The following is a 26582-nucleotide window of genomic DNA, read 5'->3' as shown; positions in this document are numbered from 1 at the left end:
GACAGCAAACATTAACTCTACTGCAAACACAGAGAGACGGAACGAGATGGCACCGTGAAGGGTGGAGAAAAGAGACTCGGTGGGGGGAAACGGGGAGAAAAGGGTGACTCCCCATGGTAATGTCTCCCTGTTACTACACAAACAAATCCTCTGAGGGGAAATTTAAAGCAACTGTTGCTGGGGGATGGGACAAGACAGGGAAGTCTGACAACACAAGAACTGAGAAAGGTATAGTCTTGTACAGCACACAACACAGAAAACAGGTGAGGAGGCGAAATGGCAAGAAGCACAGAGAAAAGAGGGAAGGAAAACCTTATCCAATCTGCATGATTGATGGACTTGCTCTTAACTCTTTAGGGAAGATTTACATTGCTTCTGGACAGAACAGGAACACTACTCAAAATAAACAGAATACATTTCCCTGCTTGTGTGGGAGAGTTTAGACCCCACTGACAGCAGGCCTGCTATGCTGATTAATGCCAGCAAAGAAACTGGCCACCTGTCCCACAGCATTTCTTCCAAAGCCGGTCTGGTCTCTCAAGTTTTTTTTCTCTCCACCCCCACCCCCCCCTCCTCTTTCCTTCCCCCCCTTTTAAAAGTGAATAACCAGCAGAGGAAGAAACTTTAAAGTAATCACAGGCCATTTGGGGTGGAAAGCGGATTTGAATTCACCATCACATGAGCTTGCACGAAAAGCTCACTTCTAATTTAGTGCCTCTACACCACAGTAACTGTGCCAGGCCTGGTAAACCATACACCAAAAATCATGGAAAATCTGAAGGGAATTGCCTATGAAAAATACCTGATGGACATTGCTCCAGAAATAGTTTGACAAAATAATTACTGGAAATTAAAAGATAATTGCACTGACTTACAGAGAAAAAGGCTGTTTGTTTAGCAGCTTGCTAACTCATCATCGGGCTTGAATTTTTGCAATACAACCCATTTACATGATTGCTGTTGTTGAGTCAGACTCAGGCTGCCACCCATTGGAAAACTGTTTCTGATGTTTTCCCTAAAACGATGCTTAATTTCTCCCTTTCTTTGTCTTTATAGGGAACACTTTACTCCTTCCAAGAGCTGAGTTTCCCCCTCCACTCTGATATCTACGAGGTCTCCAAGAGGGGACTGCAAGAAAAAAAAAGACAGCATGCCAATACCAGGAAAGGCTGATTTCTTGTAGCGTTCAGTCTTGTGATCACTTGACATGGTTCTTAAGAAGCTGCAAGCGCTGCTCAAAGGCCTCCACAAAGAAAGGCCCTTTGCAGCATCACAGTCCACCGTGGATTCTTAGCTACCTCCTATCTCCTACTGCACAGGTTTTTGCCGCAGTTTTAAAAGAAAACCTAGGGTTCTCTCCTTTAGATGGCTACCTACTTGCAATTGACAGGATTGATTTTGGAGACTTTCACCTCTTGCGGGGCCGGCTGAAAGCTGTGTGCACAGCATTTGTTGGCAGAACTGCAGGTGCAGGGCTTCCGTCCCACCCCGTGCAATCCTCAGTGCAGACTTTGCTCTCCCAAAGACAAGTGGATAGAACTGTGGCTTGGTTCATCTTTTCAGACTTACTAGGACAGCAAATGTTTCTAGTAGTATTTAATAACACCTGAAAGAGACAATTAGTGTCTTCACTGTAAATTTTTTTTCCCCCCACTAACCACTCCAGGGCTATCATCCTGCATATAGGTGGAGAAGGGGTGGTTCAGGTCAGTTACAGGGAGAAGCTATAAGAAGGAAAAAAAAATGAAGCACGGTTGCAAAAGAGAAGGCAGGTGAGGGGAATGTGTGTAGATAAATACAAAGGAAAGGAGTAGAGAGTAGGGCAGACCTTGGGATCTAAAGAGTAAACTGAAAACCTTGTGGACAGGTATGAATCTCACCTCTTCCCTGGTGTCAACTGTGTCTGCTCTAACTTTTCAAGACCATCATATTCTCTTTTCCGGATGTACGCTCTGCAGATTCTCCTGATGCCTGGTATCTACCAGCACAGGCACTACAGGATGCGATTCACAGAAGCAAGCCTTGCTATAGAGTGGCAGCTAGAAATGCTGTGGGAAATTGGAGACATACAGCCTAATTTAGGACCAGTCAGGGCAGTAGAAGGATCATCAGTCTAGCTGAGAGAGAAGTAGGCAGAAAAAAAACCATGGCAGACTTGCTAGGCTCAGTGCTTCAACCATACAGTGACCTCCAGACACAAAAACTGAGAGCTCCTCCACACTCAGAAATGGGGACCTGCACCCAAGGCTCAGAGAGATTGAGAAGAACAATGGAGACAGCTTTTACTCTTGGCAGCAAAATATCTCCAGTTTGTCTCTAATTCTAATGACGTCTGCTGGGTGACAAATTCCTTCAACCAATTTGTGGAGTTCCTGCCACCCCCACAGCCAGTGCAACCCCGTCCTTCACATCATCAGGAAGCGAAAGACACATTTCCCACTTCTCTAAGCACATTGGGTCTACAGAGTAAGCTGCATCTCTGTTTCAGTAAACAAAATTACAGACAATGATGGTTTTGAGGCCTATTTAAAAAAATATTTTAAAAATAATAAATCAATTAACAATAATTCAACATGAAGACACACAAGTCCAAAGCAGACACACACAAACTGCATCTTGACAGCTAAGCATACATGGCTGGGGCCTAAACCACAGCTGACCAACATACTTATGAAGTTTTGCTCCATAAGAATAACAGTTCTGCCAAACCAGAGTCTCCATGTCTGAGGTTCCTCACTAAAGGCACGGGAAACACCTCAGGGACTTTTTCTATCCACTGCTAGTGAACTCAGCCAGCCCAGTGATGGTCTGCTCTTCCACCATGAGGACATGAACACAAAGCAAACCCTGTAAGGTTGAGTATATTTATTCTCAAATTGGTGTTCTTTTCTAAATCTCACAGTGCACCAGGACCAGTTTGCATTTGTCCTGTGGAAAGCAAAGCAGAGAAAGCACACCACAACCAAGAAAGGGCAGGTCTCCTGCCAAACCAATCCATGACTTCAGTTCACCCCTTTTCTCCCACTTCTCAATGTGGTAGGGATGTCAATCCCAAAAAGCACTGGTAGGATCAAAAGGAGAACACACAAGGTCAGAAAAGTTGGTAGCATCTTAAGGAAAAAGTAGAGAAAAAGGAATCCAGGAGAGGAAAAAGGAAGGGTTTCAACTGGCAAAGAGTGACACAGTGCTACAAGGACAAAAAGACCAGTTAAAAGCAGCAAAAAATGAAGTAATCTTAGAAAACCGGCATTCTGACCACTGATGCTCCGGATAACTTTGAGGACCGTGTGCTCTTCGAGGCAAGGACTACATTTTTGGTTTGTGTTTGTACAGTTCCTGGCACCCGGGGCTGCTGGACTGACAAAAAGAACCATGTGGAGGGTGTTTGCTCTGAGCATAATGAAGTTGACATAAAATGAAAGTGAAGGAAAGTAAGTAAAGGAAATTGTAAGGCTTCATGAAGGGGTAGCCTCCACGCATTGATTTCTAGAGCTGCTCTCAGTGGGGAAAGGAATAAAAGAATGAGAATGGTCCAAATGCCAGAAAAATCCTGCCTGGAAGGAGCCAGCAAAGAAGGGAAACTATATCAAGGAGATGCATTAGCAAATTTTTAATGGTGATAACACTGCCAAGTAGGATTGACTGCCTTCCTGGAGTTTGTGGCCCATCCGCATTTCCACATTGCTGCTTTTATCTGGCCAGAATGTCTCTACTAACTAGAGCACAGGGGTTTTTGTTTTCTAAAGGAAAATAATTGGGGGAGGAGGGGGGACCACAAAAAATGCAGCCAGTGCTTACTCTCCGGATGTACTGTCTCTCATGCTGAAAATATATGGAGGAAAAACAAGAGAACAGAAAGATAAGATAGAGAGGACGTGAAAACACGAAGAGACCCACAAAAGCAGACCACAGCAAAGCATCATGCAGCAGGGGATGGATCTCAGCAGCTACAGTCAGAAGCAGCTCTTGTATAATAGCAAAAGTCACCTTTAGCCCTGGCCACAGAGTTGTATTTTTGCTGCAGCCTGGTTGTGCCTGTGCATCTGCCCAAAGCGCCTCATTCCACGTTCGGTTATCTGCCACTTCTCCACCAGTTTGGCACACTGTGGTTTATACTTCATTCTTAAAGCCATTGCCTCTATCTTTCTCTCTGCTTCAGAGATCACGTCCTTTCCTGTCCTTGCTACTATCCTGGTGCTAATTATATACAGCAAGTAAATAAGTCTACCTCTCATGCCTCTGCCAAATCTGACCACACTGTATCAGCCAAAATCACTGGTTCTGATGTCCTAGGCTGCAGGAAGGTAGGAACTGTTGCTGAACATGGAATGGGTGCTGCATTTGCCTACAAAATCAAGGTACTGCTGGAATCTTCTCTAGAGCGCTCGAAGGGTGGGGTTTCAACCGTGCAAAGGTGACACCACCAGCTTTGTACTGAAAACGCTGCCACTTGTGCTTGCAGAACGAAAATAAGATCAAGGCAGAAGCAAAAGATGGTTTGTGTTTCTGTAAGGTCAATAGAAAATAATTCCTCTCTCGCCCCACACCACCCTGAGAGATGCAAAGGGTTTGCACAGTGGCAGCTCTGTTTTCACCACATCAAGACCAACTCTGCTGGGAAACTGGAAGGTGCAGGATGTGGAGATCATCAGAAGAGTGACTGAAAAGACAAAGCTTTTGGTCTCTATCCCTGGCATCCTTTCCCTCAGGATGCCAGTCCTCCTTTGCCAGTTCTGAGCCATTTCCATCTCCTCTTTTTGGAAATGTATGCGCCAGTGCCACTGCAAAGCCCCTTTGCACCTTCCCCCCCACCCGGGTACCCAGCCCGTATTCACCCAGGGACAAGAGAAACTGGAGTACTTACATTATACCAACTCTGGCTTTTCTGTAAGGACAAAATAAAAGAGAAGCATTAGTTAGCACAGAGATCTTAGGATCAAAAAGAAAGATGGACAAAGAAACCAGGTCCAATCTGGTTCGTATAATTAGAGAAGTGAAAGCGGGATTAAACAGAAGATTTCAATGGATTTCACAGTGTGGTCTAACACAGTTATTTCCAGTTACAGGAACAATGAACAAATCCAGAAGCAAGAGTCCATAATAGGAAACGATCCAGGCTAATGTGTGCATGTCCACATGCACGCACACACACACAAACTCACGCGCGCATGCTGTAATCATTTTTGCAGAACAGCAGCGCCCACTAGCAACAGAGGAGCTAATCGGAGTCATTGCCAGCCATTCCTTTTAGAGGCTTCATTCTTCCACGTCTGCTGACTAGGTTGCAAAAATCACATCGCATTGAACGGACCCTGTGCAAATAAGCCCTCAAAGACCTAGGAGGAGGCAGGGACACAATTTTACTCACAAAAGCCATCAGGCAAAACTTTCAAGAGTATTTTAAATTTTAAAAGGGAGACGCATCCAGAGCCAGGAACACTGCTGAAGAAAATCACTAGAAAAGCTGAGCAAGAAAAAGAAAAGGCTGGGATTTTTAATTTTTTGTTTTTTTCCAGAATTTCAGTGCACAGTGTTTTGCATCATCTGCACATGTGATTTTTTTTGTCCTTAACATGGCATTTCAGGTGGTTTGAGAGGACAAGCCACATGTCACACTGAAGCATATAAAAAGCTAGCTCAGCTTGGAAAGTCACACTTGGCAATTTACAGCTGGAGGTGAGATTTATCTGCACAGAGAGAGGAAGAAATATGCTTCACACTCCCACTCCAGTCAGGCTGGCTTTCCAATGTCAGGACACTGAGCAGAACTGACAGAAAGAATAGGCATCCCCCATTTTAGGGTGGATTTACCTCAGGGCAATGAAGCTTGGGGGCACTGTAGCCTTTCGCCACTAACAGTGGTCAGCTACCGCCCATATTGCCAGGAACGTTGTGTGTCAGCTGCCACACAACTGTCCCCACGCCCCCTCTCCCAACCAGCAATGGCACGTCTACAATACACTTGGGGGAGCTGAGTCTAATAGACAAGGACAGAAGCAGTATTTCACCATATTTCTTTCTTTGAAGTCATCTTGCTTCTGACCTTGGACTGGGAGTATTTTTTACAGCTTTATACCCAGTCTGGAATATGAAGGAAAACATACTGTTATCTGACTTGCAACAGAGCCTGTGGAAGTTCCACTCGGAGTTAGGTTCATATTCACAGAAACCAGCTGCACTGGGATAGCCCACAACAGGACCAACGACGTAAAGGACGTTCACCACAGGAAAGTAAGCGCAAAGTGTTAATGAGATCAGATTGGACCGGATATTTTTATGAAGACATGGGGTTGCTTACACTGTTCTTCCCTAGACCTCCCTGCTTTCAGTTTCCTATACTCCCTGTATGTCACTCCAGTAGACAACCTTATTGGCACCTGGATCTCAGTCATGGACTCAACATTTCTGAGGGATCCCTTGCAACCTTGGGCATTTCTGCCAGTTTTGCTGCACTGGACTCCAATGAAAAACCCCACAGTAACACAGTATATGCCACAGGCCAAAATACAAAAGTTTGATGTTAAAAAGAGCAACACCCCTAAGGCCTTTCTCCAAATCCCAGGAAACAGATACGAACTGAAGAACTGAATACACAGTATGGCTCATCAACTAACCAGACAAATTGCCTCTTACTTCCTACACTATTCCATACTTGGCCATACCCTCCCCATTCATAAAAGGTCTGATTGAAGTCATCCTTCTCTGCAAGTAGGACATGAAAAAAGGCCTTATGCAATTCAGCCTATAAAAAAAAAAAATCAGGGGAATTAATCTTAATCCATATACACACCACCTTGTCCCCAGGAGCACAGGGTCTAAGATGGGGTGATTTTCCTGCAGATTTGTTTTGCCATCTGTCTGCCTTAATGAGCAAACGGCATAACTGAGAAATTCCTGGGGAAATAAATTCATAACCGAACTATAATTGGCATAGAGAAAACAGAGACACTGCTGTCACTGTGCCTTCTAAATCAGGGTGCACGTGTTGTGGTGTAAGCACACTGCAACAGGATTTCATTCCCCTCTGCTGCATTAATTGCAGCACTCTTTTTTTGCCCCTCACATTTGAATTTCCCCAAACTGCGGCTCCTCTGTAAAGCAGCTCTGCAGCTCCTCCTTAAGTTCTTCCACACAATTCTATTGACATCCAAGCCTCATCTTTTGCCTCCACCAAGTGTCCTAAATGTGAGGAGATTCCTTCCCTCTGACCCCTGTTTTGCAGGTAGAACAGACTACAGGAGTCCACAGAGACTATCTGAGTCCTTAAATATTATCTTCAGTTTTATTCACCTTTGTTTTTAACTCACTGAGAGTCAGAATATAAAGGGATGAGAACTATGAAAATCAAGAGACGGTATAATGGAGGGGAAAAGGAAAGAAAAAGGAAAAACATATTCTTACTTTGAGCAGGTTAAGTCTGTCATACTGGAAAAAGAAACCATAAGTATTAGAACTGAAAAGAGAAAATAAATAAGTAACAGAGGAATGGAGTTGCACACAGAAGTGGAAAAGATGGAACTGATTTGCAGACGATGCTATAGGAGCAGATACCAGAGTTCATAGTTACATGGTGGCTGTAACCAGGAAGATCTTAGGAGAACTTGAGGAAGGCAAAAAAGGGGATATTTTCTCTAAACCTTTAAGTAATACAGTGTTGCCTCTAAACCTTCATGGGTTAATGATCTCATATTTGCATATACTGCTATGGAAGTTTACAGCTTTACAGTGCAGATGGGAAGCAGTGGATAACACATATGAAGTTCAGCTTGCTAACTTGATGCCAACAGAAGTTTCCACCTTTTAGCATTACTAGCAGCAGGATCACAACTCACTCCTACATACTGCTGCTTCCAGGGGAACAGAAACCTTTTGCCAAGTGAATGCCATGTCACAGAGCTCTAGAGGTACCCCTAAGTCCATTTTACAACTGGGGAAACAGAGGCACAGAACCAGGGTGAGGGCAGAGCTTGGAATGGATTCCAGAGCCCTTTCTCCTGACCTGTGTACTTCCAAAATTTATGCCATTCACCTGGCTTCTAAATGCCTATAGCCAAATAACTCAAAGGAATTAATGAAATTTATTCCCAAATCCCTTACCCCGGTCCAAAACAATCAGAATTTCATGACCTACTACCTAAAGGAGGATTATACCACCCAGTGGGAGGGGTAAATGAGAAGACACAGCCAAACTCTTCTCATAACCGCACACTGAAAGGACAAGGTGCAACAGTCATAAGCTACAGTAGGGGAAATTCTATTTGGATAGAAGGAAAAAGCCTGTTCGCAGCAAGAGTGGTTAAGCACTGGAGCGGGGGCCCGATGAGGCTGTGGGATCTCCAGTCTTAGAGGTTTGCAAAATGTGCCCAGCCAAGATTTTAGACCATCCTGATCTAACCACATCAGCTCTGTTTTGAGCAGGGGCTTGGACTAGAGACCTTCTGAGATCCCTTCAGAGCCAAACTGTTCTACAATCTCCAGGGCCTACATCAAAATTCACGTTTTCCCCTAACCTGATATTTATCTTCAGAATTCATTATTAGCTATAGACAATACAAAGAATCAGAAGGATTCACAATGGAAAGGAAATCACTTTTATCCTTGGGCAAAAACAAAAGAGTTAAAAATACGTATTTCATTGTTGGCTGCTAGTGAAAAGGGGTTTTTTGCTGAGTTCAGAAAGCTGTTTCAGAAGCAGCAGTGTTTGCCAGTAAAAGCCTAAGGCTGATGGAGCCCTATAGGTGGTTTGATCCATGCCACACTGGTGGACAGCATGAAAAAGTAACCTCCAGAAAAGATATCCTACAGATATAATCCAGTGCTTAAAAACTCCTGGTGAAGCGCTCCCTCTGATGGCAACACTGCAGCACGACAATTAACACAACAGACAAAAGAGGGCAGGGGACTTCAAGCAGATCTGTCAGCAATTGTATAAACACAGCATCAAACTCATGGGCTCAAGCTGTTCCGTTTCATTAGTGAGACAGGTTGGAAAATCAGACCATTCGTGTCACAGAAGACGGGTGGGGAGAGGAGAAGAGGCTGAGAAAGCAGATTTTAAAATCTTTGTCCTCAAGTTCTTTGTTCCTAACCTCTCCTTGATTTGAACAGATACCAACATCATCTGTGTGGGGAGAGTCAGGGGGCCACCTGAGAATTCTCAGTTGTACCAGAGAAAGCCACCTCGTGGAGCACAGAAAAGAGATTCAGCCTTCACACTGCCTTTGGCTCACCCTGTGCACAGACTGTGGGTGAGCAGGGCAGGAGGCTCTGACGCAGGCTGGTGGAGGTCATGCCTGGGATCCCCTTCCCTCTGCACATCGGCTTCCTCACATTGGAACTCATCTGAGATCCACTTACCACTTGTTTCTCTATTGTCTTCAAGTTTGTTTTTTTTCTCTCAGCAAAACAAGGGGCTGGCTACAAGCGCATCACAGTACCACTACGCATACATCACACTCTACCAATGTTCTTCCCACCAGTCCCTCTCCTAACAAACCTCTCCATAGCTTAGGCAAAGCACCTCCAGCCTACCATAGCCTAGCCATGACCTGTCCTGACCCACACACCTCTACTCACCAGCAATCCTTTCAGAAGTCTGCTACTCCAGACCCGCAATTTCCATAGAACTTCTTTCACACCTCACTTGAGACATTAGTCCCACAGTCCTCCTTTGTAGTTATCCAAGCTACAATTACCAAGTAAAAGACAATCTGTCTAAAAAAGACATAAAGAAGCTTCCAGCAGACACCAGCAATCATGCAAGGTCAGGCTGATTACAAGAGGCATTATGACCAAGGAAAAACAGTAAGCCAGCAATGTAGACTTCACTCCTCTCTGAGAACTTCCCTAGAATGAAATCTAAGGCATCAACTGGGGAAAGGCCAAAGCACTGATTTCGTGGATTATGAAGCCATCAAAGCCATTCTGGTTTTAACTTTACTTGCATACATTTGGAAATGCCAACAGCCTAGCACTCTGTCCAATAAGCATCCCATCTCCGTTTTTTATTTTTATACTCTTCTGAGGAAAGCATAGAGATAGGAGATCAAATCTCAAATGACCTTATCTCCAATCCAAGCACCCACAGAGGGATCTTCTACTTATTTCCTTTCAGAGCGAGCCCATGAATTCTCACAATTCATTTGGGACAGGTCTGTTCTAACAGGTTTAAGCTGGGTTCATTTCAAATCACTGATCTTTAATATTTACATCACACAGGAAAGCATGCAAGGGCAGTAAGCTGAGATCACTGGCCACAAAACTACTATTCATCATAAAAAGCAGGCAAGAAGTTATGGAGATCAACTCTTGTTTCTGAAAGGCATAAAGTAAGAAGAGAGGAAAGAGACGGGATTATGGTACTGTTCAGCCTACCAAAGCCAGTAGATTTCTCCCTGGCAAAGACAGCAGCTCACTTCAAGGGAGAGGTAAAGCAAACCTTACAACAAAGGCTAAAATTAGTTGGAAGTAATTGAAGGAGTGTGATGAACAGGCCAGTTCTCACACCATGTGAGCAAATATTAATGAGATCCCAGTGATATAAGTGAAACCAGCTTCTCAGCTACAGGCATCGGGCTGAGCTCTTGCTGACATTCTCGCAGCCACACCAGGAGAATGCCTTACTGGGGTCACCGCTCAGTACCACAGGGAGGGTTTCTGAGTGATGAGACAATTCTACGGTGGGGGACAGGAGAGAAAAAAGAAGGCTTACTTTGGAGAGGCGCTTGTGTGACTTAATCGGAGAGAAAGCATGCAGGAATGAAAAGAGAGAAATTAAGGAAAGAAGAAAAATTACCTCACAAATCAAGAGAAGGAAAACCCACAAACCCAACAGAAAGCATTATATCCCCCTCTTCCTTGTGAAAAGCACCACAAATTAAAGCCAAGCTTTAGTAGTCACGATATTGGTAAAAAATCACGCTCCCATGGCCCTACATCACAGCACTTTGTGGTCCAGGGCAATGCAACTCATCTCTGTAATTCCCCCTTAGCAAGGGCACCATTTCCCTGACAAAGCATCCCCCAATATGGTTATAAAACATAGCATGCCCCTCATCCTGCCTGCCTCCCATCTGCTTGGCTTTACTCTGGGGACAGACTGCTGGCTGAGGGCATCACTCGGTCCTGCCACCCTGGGGCAACGCTTGCAGGTTACTGTGCATAGGAAGCAAATCTGACTTCAAGGGCAACCTGCAACCTCAGAACTGACAGGTCTCTCATGATTCATCTTGCAAAAACCCTTCGCTCGCTGTTTTAAACTCACATACACCCCCCTTAGTGTCAAGAGATCGGTTCAGCCCAGTGAATGTGGGCCAGCGAATCCTGTTTCCTCTACTGACAGTGACCACAAAGGGGAGTGGACAAAGAGTTCTTCTGTGTGTGACATAATCCAGCAATAAACTGGGCAAAGATCGAACAACTCATTTCCCACAAACCATCAGAGCATGCCTGTAACACCGTGAAGTTATTCAGGCTGAAATATTTCATTTAAAAACCTGGAAAAACACAAGTGCTCCTGACAGCTAACTGTCTTATAATATGCCACTGACCGCAGGGCTATAATCAAAGGTTACGTTTGGCTCCCAAGGCCCTTGTATGCGTTACACCAGGTCCCACTGCTCACAGAAAATCAAGAGTCCCCAAACCTGAACCCCTCTTCCTCAGTACAGCAGAGACAAGGCTGTTTCTAATACGGTCAAAAGACACAAAACCTTTCTAGGGAAAATCTCATCTAACCTGGCCAAGACAACCACACCACTGCACCGACAGGAGGCAATATGCAGAGGATTGGCAAACTGATTCTGTCCAACTTGAACCTCATCTCAACACAGGGCTTAGACAGGACTGGAGAAATGCAAGGCCCCTTCACAGGCAGTCTGCACAGAGGAAGCTGTATTCATTCCATGACCCTTCATGATAAAAAGTAATTGCAACAGCCAATTTTCAAGGTCTTTCTCAAAACCACAGAGCCTTCCAAGAAAATAGGGCCCTGACTGCAAAAAGGTTAGCCTGCATAAGCCGTTATAGAACGGCAGTACAAACCATCAGCAATTCGTGAACTGAGGTTGCTGAAAGGATGATAGAGTTGTGCTGAAGTCTGACCTACGCAAATGGCTCCCAGTTAGGAGAATTTTCACAAGTATGATGGGTGAAGGAGGAGGAAAGTTAGCCAGAGAAAAATAGGCACAGAACAAAGCCAGTGTACTGCATTAGAGAGTTTAGAACTAGGGACACATGTGCATCTTGACCAAAGTCATTTGCTTACTCCTTACCTTGGAATTCTTGGCCCCACTGCGGCCTGACTGAGAGGAACAGCTACGCTGTACACCCTGCTCCGGCGTCGACGGGGATTTGTCTGATGAGTGGTCCGAGCCTTTTTCCACCATGGTGTCTCCTTGGGAGTCCTGTGGTGTTGGGGACCGGGAACGTTTGCGCAGGATTGGGGAGCAGGCAGGCGTGCTGCGGTTTGAGTTACTGGCAGTACTGCAGGAAGAAAGAAAGAAAGAGCAGGGTTAATAATCTTCAGCTCAAACAGAAACCAACTGCACCAATGCCTTGAGGTGGAGCATAACCCACAGATTTCTCCACTAGCACAGCAGACAAATAAGGCTTCCGGAAGCAATGCACCCAATGCCACCCTTAGGACTTATGTCCCCAGTAAAATTAGGCTGCAGACAGTTATCATTTACCAGTGGCAGGGGGAACTACAACGGCCTGCCAGTGTCTTTCTCCACCCACTCTTCAATTCATCTGACCACAAATGAACGCCTAGGAGGATGAACTCATTCTCTCCTGTCAGCTCTGAGAGTTTAAAATGATGATCTGATCTTAGAAAACTTGCACTCAAGAATGAGGGAGATGTCAGTGTGTTCTTGATACAGTCCCACTCTGTCCCTCCTTTATTTTATTTCAACTATTCTCGACAGGATACACAAAAATGTATCGTATCACTTAGGAAACACTCCATTAAAGATCATCAAAAATGATAGGGCACTGGGAGGGGAGTCATGATGACAGACAATGCAGTCATGATTTCCTGTATCAAATCATGTTTCCCCACATCAGTTAGAGCTGGGCATGAAAATGTTTTGCTGTAACATATAACCTTTCATGATTAAAAAAAAGTTTCCCTTTTGTAATGGGGGAAAAGCAAGATCTTTTAGAGTTTTACAAAAATTATAAAGCATTTAGGAGAACAGAACTTCTCATCCCGTATCTTCAGCAAATGCCTTAACACCTAAATCACAAAGCCAGTTACAGAGCAGGAAAACTCAGATTTCCTCAGTATTCCTTCTCTTTTGATGCCTCCTCTTCCTGCCAGACTTCAAAATACCACATGCTACATCCATTTTTCCCTATGTAACTCATTTCCTTCAGCAGTCAAATCTATTTATGACCAGCCCAAACATCTTTTGAGGCCTTTCCAGCTGTTACTGTTCAACTCTGCAGCCTGTAGGTTACAGTGGAACCTGCACTGATCCAAGGATGAACTTTGTGCTAACTCTGCCATGCTGAGTTGTTAGGGTACCCTGTTATCATCTGAGCATCAGAAAGCAGGCCACATCTGAGCAGCAGAAGAGTAGGCAGTATATAAAGGACGAGGGAATTAAAACTGTAAGGGAGTGAATTAAAGAAGCTAGTACAATCAAACTCTTAAGGTCTATAATTTAAAGCCCAGTTATATTTAGCAAACTGAAGTTTGCTTCTCACAATGGGATGTACAGTGAGCTAGTTAAAATGGATCGTTTCCTTTCTCAAAATGTAGAAAAGTTGAATACGTGCCTGAGGTTTCATTAATTCTCAGCTAAAAATCATATCCATCTCTTACCTCTGAAGATGCCAAACACATTTTACAAATGCTAGCAGATACAGGTAGATAATGTAACACACTCCTCCAGTAGTTACCAGGTTTAGTTTGGTTTGATTCAGTACTGGATGAACTGGTCTCATAAATTATCCTCTATTTGCTAACTGCTTGTGTTAACACACAAGTGATGAAACTTTCCCTAAACAATCTGCAGAAAGCATAAAAACAAAGTGGCTTCTGCAAACACTAACAGAATCAAATTTCACACTCGTACAGGCAATGAGCTTGCAATTGGCAAGAACAGTAGCACGGCACTTGGCAGAAAACCCACAGAAGACATTTTCAAGACTATAAAGTGTGGAAGTCCATATAGATAATGAACAGGCTAGAGAAAATGGGCTTGCAAAATGTTCTGTAAGCAGGAAGAAAGATGGATGAAACTGTTCCGTTACCTATTTCTACTTAATAGACTGAGAATCATACAGATAGATACAGAATAATAAAAAGCTGCTTGTTGAAATGCCACCTAAACCCCCAGTTAGCTCCAGTGAGAAGACCAGATTCACCCCCTTAGCATGTTTCTTCACAGTTCACACCTAACAATGGCACATCTCACGAGTGAAATACTCCAACAGCATCCTGTGTCCTCCCTTTCCCCAGTCAAGACACAGGTATAGGGAATACTAACTATATGTACAGTGCAACTGTAGCAATATTCAAGCTTTAATCCCTCCAAATCATATTTGAAACAAAAGAAAAGACTGAGCAAAAGATGATCTGGACCATTCTCCCAGCAGCACTGCCTACAAAAGTTTAGGTATATCACAAAGTAAAATTATCACGGTTTTTATAGCTTATTGAAATGTACAAAAGTACCAGTTTTTTTCACAGACTTTTAGCTGATCCAGTTAAAACGGGCATTTCGTTTTTTCTGTCCTCCTGCTGCTACTTCTCCTAGCTAACTCAAGATGTACGCACTTTTCTAACAACTCAGCAAAGTTGCATCTACTGTACCGACTGCAATCAGCACCTCTGTACACGTGCAGAAGGTGCTGTGCAAATGGTACTAAGGCTTGAAGATCACCAGCAACACTTCTAGAGATGGAAACAGTTTTTAATTGCCATTCCTACAGTTCACAACTCTAAATTCTGAGGCTGTATTGTTCCTGCTCATGCTGTGTTATTGCTTATCTGGCATTACATCAAATTTCCTAAATCTTGCCCCCAGCATCGTTGATTCTACATAAACTGGTTTATGTGAGAGGTCCCCAGAAATACAAGGCAAGAATTTGAAGTGAGCGTTCCTGAGTCACGTATCACTGCACTAAATTTGTTTGAACAGACGTATTCGCTTTTCTTCTACAGCTCTACAAAACCTGAGTTTATCATGCACAACCTCCTTCTCATTTTCAGTTCATACGAGTTCATACTCACAAATTGCACTTTGAGTTTCAGCTCCAAGCAACTCTATAAAGACCAAGTCAAATTCAGTCAAGGTTTTGCTTGCTTTCAGGTTACAGCTATGAAGAAGCCCTAAGTTTTTACTGCTTCTAAAGTAAAGCACAACACAACTAGTTCAAAACCAGGATACAGCTGTACCACATGCATGTGAAACTCAGATGAAACCTGCTAAAAAGTTTGGTTCTTTTACTCGAATTGTAATCAAATGAGAAATGAGACAAATTTCATCTTGTGTGGCCTGCAACAAATACATTAATACTAGCTCCAATGTAAACTCACTACTGACACACAGGCATGAAAGATACATTCTCAGTTTTCACACTCTGAGTGCACAATGCTCCAGAACTGACTTTACACACGCAGCACAGATACGGCTAAGCAGTGTGCAGCTATGGAGGCCAATTCAAGCTAATCACCCAAGACCTTACAAAGCTCCTCAGGTGGGTTTTCCAGTCACAGCTGACTAACCCACACTGCTGCAGCTACATAGGAGCAGCATCAGCACTAACTAGCTTAAAGCTGGCACGTATGGTTTTGTCCAGGCTCAGTTCACACTACCGTAGCCATATGTTTTCGTGTCAGTTCTGCCAAGCACAATCTCAAGCAGACTCTAACCTCCAAGTTTGTCTTCCAGTCACTTAGCATCTCTGGCATGCTTTAAAAACCTAAATCCATCCATACGTATTGTGTTAGGTATGTATGGATTATCACCTTTGCAGGAATAGAGGAAAAAAGAGAGCTTCAAGGGCGCCTTCTTAGGGTCTCCCCTTAAGCCAGTGGCAGAGCACTGATCAAACTCAGGAGGTCTGAATCCACCTCATACTACCTGATGACTGGGCAAGGCTAATATTTCTCAAAGGAAGGACTCCACAGGTGTGCACACAATTAAGAACACAAAGTGTCTGTTAATTCAGCCTTTCATCTCTACCACAGAAGGATGGGCACAAAACCCACAAGCCTGCAGCTCCGTCCCACTCGCTTCCCCCTGCCCTGAGCCCCTCAAAACTCTCACTGCTTCTGCTCAGTCCCTGAAGTTTGAATCTGGCCCAAGGCACAGCCATGACGAACGCTTTCTGCAGTTGCCATAGTAACCAAGGCCTGCAATTGAACCAGGAATCAACGCCTGAAATGCCAAAACTGCTTGACCCACTTTGAAAAAAAATAATAGTAATAAATAATGCTTTACAGACCTAATTGACCAGAGTGCATTCAGGGCCTCACATCCCCCTGCAGTGTAGCCTTTAGTAGACTCAACAGATTAAGTCAGGGACAGAACACAAACAAGCCCACCTAAGCAGCAGCCCCTTGCTCCTAGGTGAAAGCCCTCCATGGAGTTTATGAAAGCACAGAAGGCAGAGTACACTTCTTGGTTTGTGTTCAAACTGTGCCTAAGAGAAACACCTCCTCTTATGATTGGAGCTGCAGTAAAAATAACATGAGCAAGTGTGACACAGCTAGGAAGAGGCCAAACTCTGTTCAGTCACATGGAAGACAAATGTTGGTATCTGGAGCAGCGTAGTGAAGAACTGAGCTTTTCTTTAGGTGGTGGAAAAAGAACGAACGTTTGGCAATGCATGGACATGCTACCTGCTCACACCCTACCCTGGACACTCTGCAAAGCAAGAATGCAAGGCAAGATGCAAAAAGGCCAAAATTCCTCCTCCAACATAGTATTTCCTGTAAAGATTTGGACCAGTCAGTAAATAGAGACTTCAGCAAGCAGTAGCTTTTGGGAAAGGCTACAGTCTGCACTCCACAAGCTAAGCTTGGGATTCTTATAGCTATAAAGGAACCCTGAGGACTCTTTGCAATGCTCTAATGGAGAACTCAACAAGAAACCTAACTTTGTTTGAGCCTGTTAAATAAATTTGGCATGAATGACGTTCAAGCAGTCCTGAATTGGCATAGAAGTCTGTCCATCCTACCAGATCTTCTGAAATAATCACTCTGCCTGCCACTACAACACAGCCATCCCTGGCCTTAAGACAAGCACTCTGCAATAGTTCTTTCCCAAATCACGCATGCCCCAATAGCCAGCAGCCATCCTCCAGACACAACAGCTTGCAGCAAGAGCAGCATCGGAGCACCTGAAGCGATGCTGTGTAACAGCGGCTTGTTGTTCTCCTCTCAGGGTAGTGATACACACAGATTAAGAAGAGGAACAGCAAATCTGCCAGTTGCAGGATGCGAATTAGAATTTAGGCAGACCTAATCATTATGTTACCAAAGCACCAAAGGATTTGTCACAATGGGAGCAGCTCATCTAAACAAGTGGCAGCTTCAGGCACACAATGCCCCCTACCTGCGTTGTCATCACCAGCTTCTCAGATGGCTGAAACAGATCAATGACACCATTTCCTGCTGTGTACTTCTAAACCCCTTGGACTTCCTCAAGAAAGTCCTGATCTGGAAAGCTAATCGGCAGCCTCCAAGTCTGCCACCATTCTCAAAAGCACTTGCTTTTAAAGAGGAAATCTGCTGAAGTTGCTCACATCTCCCTGCAGCCCATAGCACCCACCTGACAGTAAGCTCTTCAAGGCCCAAAACTGGGGTTACCGACAGCATTGCAAATGTTGCACTTAACTCTGGAAAATGCTGAGTACTATGTCCCCAAACCAGCAAAGAACTTAAGCACATATTTAACTCTGTATGTAGTAAACCCCCTGAAGTCTATGGGCTGTGCAAACAAAGTCAAGCCTGTGCTCACATGCTTTCCTAAACAAGAATGAAGGAGAGGAGCTCCTCAAGCATAGAACAGAAGTTTACTGACAAAGTCTTGAAAAGAGCAGAAAAAGCTACAAGGTCAAGAAGGCACCACAAGCCTGGCTGTAGTGCAAAAAGAATTAATTCTCCTCAGAAACAGCTAGTAAAGGGGTTAATTAGACGCCTACAAAGATACTTTTCTGTGATACAGTCTGACATCAGTGGAAAAAGATGAGATTCAGAAACTCATTATGCAGTCTACCAAACAGCAAGCAGATGGTAACAACTTTTGGTCATCACCAACCTACACTCACTTCAAATTGATAACCCAAGAATGAAAACCTCCATATATCCTCAAGCAATTCCCTGGGCTTGCCATTGCTCTACAAGCAATTACAAAATGCTATACTTATATTACATCATCCAGTAAAAAAGACAAAAAAGAAAGCATTAATTGAAAAAGCAATGATACCTGTAGGGCTGTACAGAAACCAAGCAGTGTTTCCTAACAATTGCTTTAAAAATAATAGTAAGAATAGTATACTTTCTGCATGCTTTTTGAAAAAACTAGCTTTTAACAGAAAAGTCCATCCTTGTCAAAGATTTACTCTGACTATTTTGAGGTTTCACAGAACGGTGTCCTCCTCCTGTGATATTCAATAGCATGTTTACATATTCATGAGATAAAATTAATGCAATTAGTATGCTTCAGGGGATTAGCAAATCACTGCAAGCGTTAGGAAGGAATTTGCCTTCTGCCCATACACAGCACTGCAAGGTTGCTCAAATGTATTATTAACAATGTCATTGTCTTTCTCTGAATCATCTGATACTGGTTACCACTAGAGACAGACTATCAACTCTGATGGACAAATGCTCTGGTATCTTACAGAAACTCCCACTGTGCTGTTTGAAACAATCCTTCCACCACTTCCTTCCTACTTGGGAGTCACTGCAAAAATCCCAAGAAAATGTTGGAAAATGTTTTCAAAATAGATAAGACAGATCTTAATAATGCTGTCTGATAATACAACAGTTACAATTTAGAAAGGATCATTAAGTTGCAGAGAACCAACACGTGTTCTAAATCATACACTAAACCCCTCCATCATCACAAATTAATACAATTCCATTTGCTCTGAAGGAAGACAAACCACATGGAACAAAGTATGATGTATAATACAAAGAAATCTGGGAATCAATAAAGGGGAAATAATGCAAAATAAGAATCTGACATCGCTCCGAAGCTGACAGCATGTCTGTTTCAGACACAGCCTCAGCATGGTCACCTGCAGGTCGCTCAGTTTACAGCTGTACTTCCAAACGAGGAACAGATACTGGCTTTGTTTCCTCTCCTCCCCACCGCAATGCCAAGGGCTCTTGTAATTAACAGCAACAATTGCAATATCTGATGCTATCTTCAAAAACTCAGAGCCTAGAACTTGGGACAGAAAAGAGCTTGCAAGTCTTGTTTAAAAAATAAATACAATAATGAAGGACACTGTTAAGCCACCTCTGATGTGAAGAAAAGTTTGAAAACTTGACAGCTCAAAGAATAAAAAATAAAATTAAAATAAATCCAAGCATGTTTATTTTAAACCTCATTATTTCCAAGCTAACATCAAAACATTTCAATGGTTTGGAGACGCAATGTTGGTGTCATACATCAATCCACGTGCATCGTTTCAAAGAAGCGTGAGAAAAATGCAACATAGCACTAAATAGCTAGTGGGCATTTTTGGGTAAGGACACGGGTGTGATACAACTCCGAGATTATCCTCAAGAGGAACACAAGCATTCTTCCTTTCTGCCCATCTCTTGCTGTAACTCAGCAATGCTATGAGCATCACAGGACTCTATCCCCAGCACAGGTAGCATCCCCCTAACACATTCCAATCTTGTGGCAGAGGTTTTATAAACCACAGACTAAACGTCTTATGAGGCCTCGCACCACATCTTATCAGCAACATAGCGGGGGTGGACAGGGATATTGTATATCTTGGGAGTAGAAGACAAAGCTAGAGCTTTACATCTTCCCACTCACTCCTGCTGCTCATCAGCATCAGCTTTCATAAGTTAATGGAAGATGCTGTGATCTTCAAAGCTGGGATCAAATTGATTTCTTTTGCTCGTCCCTGGATGTTTCATCCCCTTAGCATTCTGAAAACAACAATGCAACAATTTTGAGCCCCCTCACCCTGATATTTTCCACGCAAACTCTCTCGTTTGCTCTGACTATGCAGCAGCAATGTCTGGCTGAAAGTTAAAAACAGATAGGGCCAAGGGCTGCAGCCGACACTGGGAAGAGTCAGCCACCCTCAGTGCAGGAGTCAATGCACATCCTTTGTCCTGAGGACCTACTTCAGGCCTGTTCCCCCACACGGCACATTCTCTCTTACTTTATCCAGCTTTCTGTTTTTCAGTGGCATGGGCAGTCAGGGGCTTCCCTTAGCAGAATATTGGGCATCCAAAGTTATTGCACTTACGCAAAATATATCTCTGAGATTCAGCTTGAAGTTTCCTTCTGTCCTCCTGAGCCTAAATCACAAGCTCCATTCTAAACCTCCCAGCTTCAAAAGGAGTTGTCCTGCAGATGCATGTGACTTAATGAAGCAAAGAAACAGGAATATATTCTCTTTACTGAATCAGTGATTTTCATGATGGACAGGACAATGCTAGTCACCAGTAATCTAAGAAAAAGCAATTTTTTAGTGAATGAGGATTCATCAAATTCTCACTGCCTATAAACACACACAGTGCAATGAGCCCTCATTTCCTACTGCCCTCCCCTCAGGGGAAAAAAAAAAAAAAAAAAAAAAACCCCCCAACCCCTGGGGGAACGCCGCCGTTTTAATAACTGTTATTTAGGAAAGTCCCAAAGCAAAAAAAAAAAAAAAAAAAAAGCCACCAGACTCTGGAGGACAGCCTGAAAAAGCGGCACAAAACAAATTCGGTCCCTCCCCATCACTGCAAATATATAAACACAGAGAGGAATGCAAAGCAGAACCGAGGCATCAGTGTGCATGCTCCGAGCCCTTTTAAGAGCAAGGGAGCACATGGGCAAACAAATACAGCATATTTCTGCAGCATCTCCAGCTGCCCTCCTGTGACGCATTGCCAGTTCATCCAACTTCAACCCCCTTCTGCCTCTCTCCATATACCCAGATGTTATGAAAGTAATAACTGCCCCTTCGGGGATGGGGGATGGGGGAGACAGTAGGCGTAAAGGGAAAAGGAGGAGGGGTGAGGGGAATGAAAGCTGAAAAAAACAATCAGATTTGCTCATCCGTTGTTTCAAACAATCAAAAAGGCTGCTTTAGCAATTCCACTGCAGGAGAGGTAGGGCGCATGCATGGGGAGAACAAGACAAAAAGGAATCAGCCTGTGAAAGGGAAAATAAACCAAGCATCTCCGCAACATGATGTCACGCTGTCTGCTTTCAAGTCCCCCAAACAGAAAGGAGCAGCAGCAGCAACCAACATGGACTCCAGATTTAATCTGCCTTGAAAGCGTATGTCTCAGATGGTAGATTTCCTCAGCAAACCTGTGCTGAGCACAGCACACACAGCCCTTTGGCTCTGTCTTTCACACACATAAATGCATGCACACACGCGTGTGCACACACAGTCAGAGACCGCAGACAGCACATACACACACAGAGGGGAGAGGAAGAGAGGCATCAGCAGAAGGAACAGGAGAGTTAACACTAACCTGGTAGCCATTAGGGACCGTAGTGCAGCGCGGAGCAGCTAGGAATTCATTCATTCATGCACTCGTGTGTGGTGGGGGGAGAGCGAGGGTGGGCCAGCGGTGAGGTGGGAGGGTACTCACCTCCTGCACCATCTCAGAGCCCTTCCCGAAGGGAACAGGGAGCACGGGGTGCCTGGGGATCCTCACGGGCACCCAGAGCCCCCTCTCTCAGCTGCCTTGCATACTGCTCGGGCTCCTGCCATGGCTCAGCCTCTCTTCTCCCCTGGGCCCCGCTCTTTGTGGTTATGATTGTTTGTGCGGCTCAACTGAGGTCTGTAAGCCTCTCCCCTCACTGCCAGTGCTTTCACACACACTCCTGCACGCGCGCGCACACACACACACATACGCGTGCGCGCACGCGCATGCACGCAGCCTGTGGGCTGCCGCTTTACATAATGCAACCCCCTTAACGCCTTCATTATTCATCTATCAGAGGAAAAGGGGGAGGGGGGAGCTCCTGCGATTTTTCCCAAGGTCCCCTGATTATACCTGACAGTTTTAGATGCTGTTCATAAAGTTTGGCAAAGCCTACAGGTTAGGATCCTACAGGTTGATAAAATCATATTCATCTTCCCTGTGTACACACTAGACCATTCACACATGTCGGAGAAAGTTTCGAAACCTATAAGCATGTCAATGCAAGAACAGTCAGGAAAATTAAACCCTAATTAACTGGTAAAGTGGATTATCTAAACTGAATTAAACACCGTGAGGACACACTCATTCAGAATTAAGGTGACCTCAACACAATTTAGCTTACTTCATCTAGGAAGCTAATTCGGTTTCATTTTTCATGCCTATCCATGTGTAAACAGGCCTGGGATTTTTAAAGCAACGTTATCAAGCAAAGTGTACAACTCTACAGCAGTATTAGTACATGGTGTTCCTTTGGGGGACATACACACCACTGTACCCCCAGACACCCGCTCACAGACATCTTTATGCCAGAATAAGGAGAAGGGTTTCAGTCCTTCTCAAGGACTCTCACAGTACAATATAAATTACACAGGCTGAAGGATGAAAAAAAAGAGAGTAAAACAATTGACTAGCTTGCACTTTGCCTTCCAGTATACAAAATCGGACCTTGCCTGTGCAACGAAATACCATAGAACTGATCTGGAACAGCTTCCTGTACTAACACCCTTGATTTGAATCACAAGTGTCCACATGTGGAAGTACCCTGGGTTATTCTAGGGCTTTAAATGTAAAATAACTTCCCAGCATAGACAAGCCTTAAAGAGTATCCACAGAAGCTCCTGTATCAATGTGGCTACAGTAGTTTAAAAATGCACACCTTGTATCACTTCTATTCCTCAGCAGTCTCTTCAGTTTACATCCACATCACCCACCTTAGATGTTTATTTTCAAAGTTCCCTGCGGTGTCAACTAAGCCAAGCAGGCAACTCCAGAGTATGATTCAGAGCACCTAAGTCAGGGAGAATGACCCCCTCAGGGACTTAGTGCTCCCCACCCCATAACAGAAGGAGCTGCGCCTCCTTCTGTGATGTAATTACTCATCACTCTGCCCATTTTCTTTTGTTGCATTCTACCCGTTCCATACACAGGGTTGACTGTTTTCTCTTCTCTTTAGAATCAGTCACAGCTTTCAGTGCTGATGTCCCAAAAGAGCATCTTTCCAAAAAGCTGATTATCCATCATTTTGCTATAATCAGAATCACTGGGAACAGGAGGTGCTCTGCTCTTAAGAATCAATGCCCTGCACCAGCAGACCCATGCCACCGTGCAATTCAAATCCTGCACATGATTTTAAATTGCAAGCACTCACCATACACATCTTTATCAGGATAGTACAACAGTACCATCATCTTTTTCATATTACTCAAAGAATACACACAGGTGCACGTGGGTTTGCTGCTCATATGCCACTATTTTAATAAATGCATTGCCCCATTAAGAGATCCATCAGCTTGATGTCAATTTTGTGACATCCTTCTTGTGACCAAGCTTCTTTCTTCACCTTCTCCATATACAGTGCTGCCAACCACAAGCATCTAAAACATATCACCTTTCACCCCAAACATAAACTTGGCACACAACATCTAATTTCATAAAAGCAAACCTGGTTCTTATTCCTTTAATTACATTAGCACACATTTGTTCAGGTTCTGTTCTCAAGGTTTTCTCTGCAGCTATGGGAGACACTTCCGTTAAAATGAGAAAGTTTCTCGTATAATTACATGTTTACAGGTGTTGGAGATTTACAAAGAGTACCAAGTAAAATGAATCCATAACACAATCACAAGGGCTGACAATAATGTTTGTCAATTCACCCAGTAATGTCTGACTTTAGGCTTCAAATCTGCAAGTGCCCATAAGGATGGAGCTTTCTACCTACATAGAAATGCACCGTCTCTAACAGGAGAAGTTGTAAAGTAACAACTGGCAATGAAGAGTTAGGCTCAAATCCCACACCATCTTGTCCACACACACTGACCTTCTGCTAACACAGAACTCTCTATTAATTTTACAATGCCTTCTTCTCAAGACTTTAATTTTTAATTCATTGGATCGTGTTTCAGTGTTTATGGGTAAATCTGGTCTGTTTTGCAACTGGAGAAATCCATATGCAGTAGTCTTGTGGTCCTCACCAAAAACATTGAAGTATTTCTCCAATACAAACCTAAGCACCACCAAGAATACAGCCAAATCTCGTTATCCAGTCAGAAAAACCTCAGTGATTAGCAGAGCCACTATAACTTGCACCTTGACTTTTCATTCTCAGAAGTGACCATTCAAAGTTTCAAATGCTTACAAAAGTTTGTGAACTGGTGAATTTACAAACATGTTTAAAGAAAATGGCATGAAACATACAAACTTTCCTATTCCCTGTGTCCAATGCAATGGTACCACCACATCCAAGGGTGGTGTGATTCCCACTGAAACACTGCGATCTAGGACTGTATCTAGTTTCAACACACGAACAACAAGGAAAAACTAGACAGGGCTCAGATAAGAGCAACGAACGGTAAAAGACAGCGGCACTGATTCCATTCAATGCAGGCTGGAGGTCAAGGAATGACAAGCTTAAATGATTCACCTGGAACACAAGTTTGATAATACTGGGTGACAGATGAAAGTGCAACAGTACCACATGCTGAAAGCTGAGGCTACAAATTCTGACTAGCCAAGAGAGATGCATTTTTGGAAGTAAACAAAACTATCCACTGTAACTCATTCAAGGCTAGATTATCCACCTGTGGCAAACAGTATTACGCAACGCTTTGTGTTTTCCTAAATATCGTTCTGTGCCTCAACCACAATCAATTCCAGCAAGCCTTATACCGTGCATTCGACAGGGCTTAGAAGAGACGGTCCCATTACATTGCACAGCCTATGAATCTTTCAGTGGTTTTTTTCTTATGGCATTCAAAGATATATGAAAATAGTCAGAGGTGTGATTCTCAGCCTCTACAATTTTTGGTATGTTTTGTCTGAATGACTATTAAGGTTTGAACAAGATACTATTTTTCAATAGTCCCATGAGAGCTACAATGACCCAAAGGCTCTGATGAAATTCATTATAATGGCTGCTTCAGATTGGAACCATGGAGAACAGGTAAAGGCTTAAAGCAGGTCATGAAGCGGTAGGATTGACTGAGCGCATGAGTTTAAGACCTACCCAGTCTTCAGACTGTCAGGAGAGAAGATGAATCAAACAAAAGTTCTGCTTCCAAAAGAACTGCAAGAGCTGTAGTAAAAAAGCAAGACTTATTTAGAGAAAAGCTTCTTAGGCTTATCTGGGATGGCGTGCAAAAGACAAAGTTATGGGTAATTTGCAAAATCACACAACACCTCAAATGCTTTACAAACTTTATCAGATCTGCAAAATTCAACCCAGAACCATAGGAAGGACAAATACTTGTTAGATTTCTGGGTCTTTGCAGCACCATTCATGTCGCTATGAAGACAGTGTGTTTCATGGCGATAATACTTTGATAATACGGCACTGAGAAGAGGATCTTCAGGGGGCCTTTAAGGAAGCTCTTCTGAATGTAAAGCTACCAGTTCCTGTTTTGTTCAAGAGCTGCAGAATGCATTTTTTGTCAGCTGGGTTTACTTGCACATATGTCTCTCAGCCCTCGACCTGGTACTGTTGTTAAAGAATCAAGACAAGCACTAGGGCATTATTTCACGTGCGAAGGACAGCTTTAGGAGGGCTTGACTGCTGAGCTATTCATGGCATGACATGGTCACACACCACAGCCCAAATACCACAGGACTACCAAGCCCTGCAGAAAGCTGAAAAGTCATACATCAGGAGCACTCCCTCCAAGGATGCTCTACTTCAGAGGATGCCTATCTGTGGCAGGCTCTTCACTGTTCATGCAGAGAGCACGAGACATACCTTTCCTGCCTGCTGGACTGAGCGGCAGGGCTGGTTTCTGCTGTACTGTCTCAGACCCAGCCGTAACACAAGCGTACTCATACATATTGCATCTCTCAGGTGAGAGGAAATGATGCACTGTCCAAGTAATTAAAGCCCGAGGCTGACAATAGATACATGTGAGACAGTCCAGTGCCTGAACATCCAGGCCTACAGAAAAAGCGGGTTTGACACAAACTGAATATCCAGCTAGAGCAATCTTACCCTCCCTGTAAGACACACCAGTGATATGGAAACAAACAGCAGGCTTTTAGCGTCTGTCTGCGAAATGTCTGGGAACAATGAGCACCTGGATTTGAAAACATGTAAGGCTTCTCATTTCCCCTTCTCCAGTAATTCTTTGTCCTCTTTTAATACGATCTGTTTTGAAAACTTAAAGCTATTGAGACAGCTATTCCCCAACACTTCTACTTTTCAGCTGAGTTCAGAAGAGAACTAGGGGACACTTTACAATTT

General features: G+C 43.7%; 1 protein-coding gene across 1 annotated transcript in view; it reads right to left on the bottom strand.

Annotated features, from left to right (window-relative positions):
* GRAMD1B (GRAM domain containing 1B) overlaps positions 1 to 26582 on the bottom strand; it is a 98776-nt gene that overhangs the window by 20529 nt on the left and 51665 nt on the right. Inside the window, exons 3-4 of the mRNA XM_009890819.1 lie at positions 12273 to 12483; positions 4865 to 4885 (exon numbers count right to left, since the gene is read on the bottom strand). Coding sequence (XP_009889121.1) covers positions 4865 to 4885; positions 12273 to 12483 — 232 coding nt within the window. The remainder of the gene's footprint in view (positions 1 to 4864; positions 4886 to 12272; positions 12484 to 26582) is intronic.

Source organism: Charadrius vociferus, unplaced genomic scaffold, assembly GCF_000708025.1.
Source record: "Charadrius vociferus isolate BGI_N301 unplaced genomic scaffold, ASM70802v2 scaffold858, whole genome shotgun sequence".
Lineage (NCBI taxonomy): Eukaryota > Metazoa > Chordata > Aves > Charadriiformes > Charadriidae > Charadrius > Charadrius vociferus.
This window is presented reverse-complemented; position numbering and strand designations above follow the sequence as displayed.